The 7,500-nt window shown below is 45.6% G+C and overlaps 1 protein-coding gene across 4 annotated transcripts in view; it reads left to right on the top strand.

Moving 5' to 3' along the window:
* LOC124014402 (metabotropic glutamate receptor 8-like) overlaps positions 1-7,500 on the top strand; it is a 263,448-nt gene that overhangs the window by 189,046 nt on the left and 66,902 nt on the right. For all 4 annotated transcript variants that reach the window (XM_046329322.1, XM_046329318.1, XM_046329321.1 and 1 more), the window contains exons 4-6: positions 2,970-3,105; positions 3,325-3,479; positions 3,732-3,869. In XM_046329322.1, the coding sequence (XP_046185278.1) occupies positions 2,970-3,105; positions 3,325-3,479; positions 3,732-3,869 (429 nt within the window). The remainder of the gene's footprint in view (positions 1-2,969; positions 3,106-3,324; positions 3,480-3,731; positions 3,870-7,500) is intronic.

The following is a 7,500-nucleotide window of genomic DNA, read 5'->3' as shown; positions in this document are numbered from 1 at the left end:
GTTTTGGCAAGTCGTTTTGGACATCGACTTAGTGCATGACACAAGTAATTTTTCCAACAATTGTTGATAGACAGATTATTTCACTTATACCACAATTCCAGTGGGTCAGAATTTTACATACACGAAGTTGAGTGTGCCTTTAAACAGCTTGGATAATTCCAGAAATTATGTCATTAGAAGCTTCTGATAGGCTAATTGACATAATTTGAGTCAATCGGAGGTGTACCTGTGGATGTATTTCAAGGCCTAACTTCAAACTCAGTGCCTCTTTGTTTGACATCATGGGAAAATCAAAAGAAATCAGACAAGACCTCAGAAAACAAATTGTCGACCTCCACAAGTCTGGTTCATCCTTGGGAGCAATTTCCAAATGCCTGAAGGTACCACGTTCATCTGTACAAACAATAGTACGCAAGCATAAACACCATTGGACCACTCAGCCGTCATACCGCTCAGGAAGGAGATGCGTTCTGTCTCCTAGAGATGAATGTACTTTGGTGCGAAAAGTGCAAATCAATCCCAGAACAAAAGCAAAGGACCTTGTGAAGATGCTGGAGGAAACGGGTACAAAAATATCTATATCCACAGTAAAACGAGTCCCTATATCGACATAACCTGAAAGGCCTCTCAGCAAGGTAAAAGCCACTGCTCCAAAACCACCATAAAAATGCCAGACTACGGTTTGCAACTGCACATGGGGACGAAGATCGTACTTTTTGGAGAAATATCCTCTTGTCTGATGAAACAAAAATATAACTGTTTGGCCATAATGACCATCGTTATATTTGGAGGAAAAAGGGGGATTCTTGCAAGCCGAAGAACACCATCCCAACCGTGAAGCATGGGGGTGGCAGCATCATGTTGTGGGCGTGGCAGCATCATGTTGTGGGGGTGCTTTGCTGCAGGAGGGACTGGTGCACCTCACAAAATAGATGACATCTCTACTATTATTCTGACATTTCACATTCTTCAAATAAAGTGGTGATCCTAACTGGCCTAAGACAGGGAGTCTTTACTTGGATTAAATGTCAGGAATTGTGAAATGTATTTGGCTAAGGTGTATGAAAAACCTCCGACTTCAACTGTATATCTTCCTGATCGCGGGAGGTGAGATGGACTTTTCATAAAAGCCCTGATAATCATATGATTAAAGATGATATGCAGAGAAGGAGCCGGCTGTTGGAGCAGCAAGCCTGCAGAGTATGTTTCAATTCATTCAATAATTAACTCCCACAACATCATCCACTGGGGTGATATGATGCTAGATATGTGTGTTTACTGCCTCAACTTCTACCCCGAGTCTAGTCAGTCTCTGTATGTACACAAACTCCCACTGTGAAACATATTCCTGTATTGCTTGTCTCAGTAGCTTGTTAGTGTTTTTCACTTGGAGCTGTGTGTCTGTAGGGCAGGTGCCCTGACCGCTAGGCTGCTGTACCGGCGCCGGTGTCACCACCAGGGTGCACTACAATACTCTGAGTCATCCACTTCTCTCTCTCTCTCTCTCTCTCTCTCTCTCTGTCTCTGTCTCTGTCTCTGTCTCTGTCTCTGTCTCTGTCTCTGTCTCTGTCTCTGTCTCTGTCTCTGTCTCTGTCTCTGTCTCTGTCTCTGTCTCTGTCTCTTTAGATGTTCTGCTGTGCTTGGTACTCTGTAAGCGATGGGGTTTGTGTGTTCATAGAAAACTCACACTGGTCCCCTACATGTCGACGATAACAAGTACCATCCATTAGAAAAAGAATCGTTTGAAAGTTAACTCTGGCTGCATAATAATTTGTTTTTCTTTGATAGACAGTTTTTCGGCACATGAAAGAGCAATTTTTCAGTTCTTGGAAATCTGGACCAGTTTTTGAGAGCGTGAATGAGAGAAATGAATGGTAATTGAATTGGCAAAGAGGCTGAGTTTATTCAGAGTGTAATGACTATGGTTAGTTCTCATGAGAGAGGAGTTGAGAGATGGGTTTGAAGGAAGAGACAAAACAGGCAAGTGACTTACAGGACAAAAATGGAATAATATCGTCTTTCAAAATACAATTTGTTGGAATTCGTCTGTTCATAATTGTTGGTTAAAGGGTCAAATAATTTGACCTGGAAGATACAACTTTAATAGCGCCGCGATGAGGCAGATGCTTTGTCTGTTTTTGGGAACCCTTGTCCTCTATGGGACAGATATTAATGACCTATCAATCCCCAGTACAACACATTGCGTAGCCCTATTATGAGACCGACTGTAGGGAGGAGCAACAGAACAGAGGCAGGCCTGTTGGAGGGTGTCTCACACCAACCATTATTCTAGAGAGGGCATTCATTTGGTGCTAATTAGTATTTTTCTACGGGATTGTGTGTGTGTGTGAGTGTGTGTGGAGAGAACGCTGCTTTGATTAAGTACAGTAATACAGAGCTCTACAGACACTACAGATGTTCATTTAATGGCCTGGAACTTAATGAGACTGGCTGAGGAGACTCCAACACACACACACACACACACACACACACACACACACACACACACACACACACACACACACACACACACACACACACACACACACACACACACACACACACACACACACACACACACACACACACACACACACACACACACACACACACACACACTCCCCCATATCACGTTTCAAGGCTTATTATACGACACTACACTGTGAGTTATTAACAGCAACATTAAATATGAAATATGGTTGTGTGTGTGTGTATGTCCGCTCCAATATGTCCTGTCACGCTGTGTTTGTGTAAATCCTGATTCTGTGTGCTGGCGGGAAGGCAACAGGCTGCCACTTCACGATCAGGGACGTGACCAACAACACTATTAGCGCTCTTTGTCTTTCTCTGTCACAGCAGTGGGAGCCACAATGCTGTTTACGATGTTCTCATAATGATGAGGATGATTCAGATACTAATATATTCTCTTTCCTTCTCTCTTTTTCTCTCCCTCCCCTCTCTCCCTCTAGGTGGGGTGTGTATAGCCCAGTCTCTGAAGATCCCGCGTGAACCCAAGCCAGGGGAGTTTGATAAGATCATCATGCGTCTGCTGGAGACGTCCAACGCCAGGGCTGTCATTATGTTCGCCAACGAGGACGACATACGGTATGTCGTATAGCCCCCCCCAAAAAAAACAAAAACAAAAACACACGACTACACCTCTGTAGCCTATCCCTACACCCCGACACACACAGCCTTGTACCTTTCTGTATAACAAGTGTCTGTCGTAAACTCCAGTCATCACTCCTCTCTCCCTCTATCTCCCCTTCCCCTTTCTCTTCCCTCCTCTCCCTACCCCCTTTCTCCCTCCTATCTCTCTCTCAGGCGTATCCTGAACGCGGCCAAGCACAACAACCAGACTGGTCACTTCCTGTGGGTGGGGTCAGACAGCTGGGGCTCCAAGATCTCTCCTGTGATTGGCCAGGAGCGGGTGGCTGAGGGAGCCGTTACCATCCTGCCCAAACGAGCCTCCGTGGACGGTACAGACAGAATCCATTTTAGATGATAAGGTTTTGAGGGGAAAGAGTTAAAAACACAGTATATCCTCAACAAGGTTGACATCACATCATACCAGATGTTTACAGGTCTGTATTTACATGTTATGTCACTCACTGACCCCTCCTCTACCCCCCTCCCCCTTCACTCTCCTCTCCTCTTCCCCCTCCTCTTCTCCTGCCTCTCCTCTGTCCTCTCTCCCTTCCTCTCTTCCTTCCTCATCCTCTCCCCCACAGCGTTTGACCGTTACTTCCGGAGCCGCTCTCTGTCCAACAACAGGAGGAACGTGTGGTTCGCTGAGTTCTGGGAGGAAAACTTTGGCTGCAAGCTGGGGATGCATGGCAAGCGCCCCGGAAGCCCCAAGAAATGCACAGGCAAGATACTATGGCACTGGAGCACAGGAGAATGGGTATTGGCTCAGTACAGTGGTGAAGGGTGGGTAGTGTAGGCCAGGAATAGTAGTAAAGCAGAGGAGTATGGGTAATGTAGGCTGGCAGAAGAGTTAATGCCCTATAATCATCCCTAGACAGGCTACTTAATATTAACTCTGTTCACACGTCATTGAGCATGGATAGCTTTACTCTCTGAGGAGAATGGTTTGTTCTATATGAACACCCGCTGTGTGCTCAGAGCTCTGTGCAAATGACATGAAATGATATGCAGAGTACAGTAGAGCCCCCTGGCTCGTCCTGCATGGATGAGTCTGGAGAGAAGTGTGTGTGACAGTGTGTGTACACAGTCTGTGCAGTTTGGGCTTGTAGAACAGTGTTTGTTGGTGTGTGTAACTGTGTGTGAAATAGTGTGTGACAGTGTGTGTTCACCGTCTGTGCAGTGTGGGCTTGTAGAATGGTGTGTGTGTGTGTATCAGTGACAATATGTGTATCGGTGTGTGTCGACACAACTGATATTTTGGTTCCAGATGAGATTTTGAGGTTTTTCAGTGTCTGATTCCATCACAGCTCGCTAGCCCAGTGTCCTGAAGGTCCGCTTATACATGTGGTGAAGAACAGTGGCGATCGATGCTGTTTAAGATTCATTTTTTAAATTCATGAGCATTGCCTTATTTCTATTAAAGCGTATTGGATGACTGTCATTCATTTTCCGTTCACCCAGCTCAATGTACATCGATAGGTTGCTACAGGTTGCTACAACCTAGCCTATGAATAAAAGTTTACAATGAAGGATCACACGGGTCGAGAGAAAAATTTGAGATGACGGACAGTGACACAGTCAAAACCGTCTTGAACACTCTTGCCTGCATCGAGCTGATCTAGGGTGTATTCATTAGTCCAACAAGTTGTAAACAGGAGTTTCTATTTGAACAAAATACGTTATGTTTGTCCCCGTTTTTGTTCCGTTTGCCTCCGGGAAAAGTTTTTCAACAGAATTGGCTGAATGAATACACCCCTGATCACTCATAAACACAGTTCACTTTCATAGTAGCCATGTTGTATTCCTTCTCGCATCTATGCGCTCTCTTCCTCTCACATTGTCAGCTGTATGTGACCGGGCTAAATAACCTTTCCAAGCCAAATCATAACCGCTACACACAGCATATATCGTAGTCCCCATATTAGCTAAAGAAATGTCATAGTCAACATAGCTAATAGAACTAACGCGTCAGTAAACAAAGCCACTACAATCATGCAGTGATGTTACAGTGCACAGTCAGTATGCAGTTTAGCAGTTACACTGGCGGGCCCCGGTGGCAATACATTTGTAAAACCGAAAGCTTACCATGACTTGGAAGAGTCCCCCCCCCCACACACACACACCCATTCTTCCACATTGCTACTCTCTTTTATTATCTATGCATAGTCACTTTACCTCTACCTATATAAGGTGAATGCACCAATTTGTAAGTCGCTCTGGATAAGAGCGTCTGCTAAATGACTTAAATGTAAATGTACATGTACAGTAACAGTCAAAAGTTTGGACACACCTACCGTACTCATAAAAGGGTTTTTCTTTATTTGTACTATTTTCTACATTGTGGAATAACAGTGAAGACTTCAGAAATATTAAATGACACATATGGAATCATGTAGTAACCAAAGAATTGTTAAACAAATCAAAATATATTGTATATTTGCGATTCTTCAAAGTAGCCTCCCTTTGCCTTGATGACAGCTTTGCACTTTTGGGGAATAGGTTGTGTTAGTGTTTGCAGCATGTATCAGTGTATTGTAGCCTGTGTGTGTGTGTGTGTGTGTGTGTGTATGTATGTGTGTGTGTGGAGGGGGGGGGGTTAAATAGTAAGCTGTGTGAGCAGTTTTATCTGCACCTGTCGCAGACTGCAGGACTATCATACTGACGGCTGAGTCAACAGCACCTCTGGACATCAGTGTGTGTTTAGTGCAACACTTTTAATCCAGGTGGTTCTCTTTGAGTTTGTGTATAAAGCTGGGACTTGCCCTTCCTCTCTCTCTCACTCTCGCTCTAGTGTCTCTCTCCTCTCTCTCTCACGCTCTCACTCTCGCTCTAGTGTCTCTCTCCTCTCTCTCTGTCCTCTCATTGTGAAGCCACTGTAGTAGGCACTCAGCCAAAGGTAGATAGGGGCCAGTGCTCTGGTGACTCTCTCTGGTGTGTCTGTGTATGGAGAGCCCTGCAGTGGCACGGAGTGTCAGAGTCGATTCATTTCTATTGCAAGAGTTCACGACCTTTGCATCATCAACATGGAAACCAATCAGCTGCCTCGGCTCGATCCTGCTTATTTGGGGTCATTGTCGTGACAGCTAGCAGTGTGTGTGTGTGTGTGTCTGCGTGAATGTGGGCCCTCTCCACATCTCTCTTGTCCTTCTGCTGGGAATACTTGAATACAGTGGGCTAATGAGTATCACCCTCAGACACAACCCTATAGACCTCAATCAACAGTTGTATTTACAAAGCACACACACACACACACACACACACACACACACACACACACACACACACACACACACACACACACACACACACACACACACACACACACACACACACACACACACACACACACACACACACACACACACACACACACACACACACACACACACACACACACACACACACACACACACACGATGTTGAGAATCTCTGCCTGAAACGTACTGGATGTTTGTCAGTCTTGGCTGAGAAGAGAGGGAACACAATGTCTCTTTTAGAGTCATTGATTCTATATCAAAACACTGCTCACAGAAGCACTGAGGTGTAACATATTTTCTTTACTCCTGTGTGTGTGTGTGATAGTCTGAAGGAGGGAGCCGTCAGCAGTCTGAGAGCTAAAGCTGCCTGATTCCCTCAATTTATCACCTGGTTGTTCCTGCGCGGGGTGATTTCCTCACAGGGGCCTAAACGAATCCGCTCACCGGTGAACGGGATTGGCTCTGACAGAGGCAATGAAGCAGGGGTCCACACGCTGGAATTAGGGCGCATGACAGCCAGGCAGGGAGGGAGAACACAGGCAGGGAGACAGGCAGCACATAAGCAAGCACGCTTGCATGAACAAACAACTTGGAATCAGGGCACAGGAAAGGTTGGCAGACAGATAGAAAGGGAACACGTTTGTTGGTTCACCTCTGTGAGGCTGAAGAATGAAGCACCCTTACCTCCCAGTGGGTGTTTATGTGGAATGCAGTGCTGCCACAGTTCTCCATTAAGACCCTGTGTATGTTAAAATAAATCATCCTTGAAGCAGCAAGTTATGAGCAGAGGAGTGTCTGTGTTCTTTCGCAGTCACAGCCACCCTGCCATCTGCTAGAGCTCTCTAATTAACTCCTCCTCGTTTAGTCCAATGATCACATGTGCCGGCCTATACTGTGTGTCAACTCACCCTCAATGGATGACATGGGGCTCTGGTTTAAACTCTTTCTTACTATAGTTGTGCTTGTGTTGGCTTAGTGTGTCTGTGTGTGCGCTCTTCTATGCATGTGTGTACATTACTCTCGTCGTAGATGGGTAGCAGAGCTGACTGCAGCAGGCAGGGCCGCCACAGTGTGCTCATCCGTGAGTGAGTGAGTG

Source organism: Oncorhynchus gorbuscha, linkage group LG25 (genome assembly GCF_021184085.1).
Source record: "Oncorhynchus gorbuscha isolate QuinsamMale2020 ecotype Even-year linkage group LG25, OgorEven_v1.0, whole genome shotgun sequence".
Taxonomy (NCBI): domain Eukaryota; kingdom Metazoa; phylum Chordata; class Actinopteri; order Salmoniformes; family Salmonidae; genus Oncorhynchus; species Oncorhynchus gorbuscha.
The sequence above is the reverse complement of the archived record's forward strand: the minus strand, read 5'-3'. Positions and strand labels throughout refer to the sequence as shown.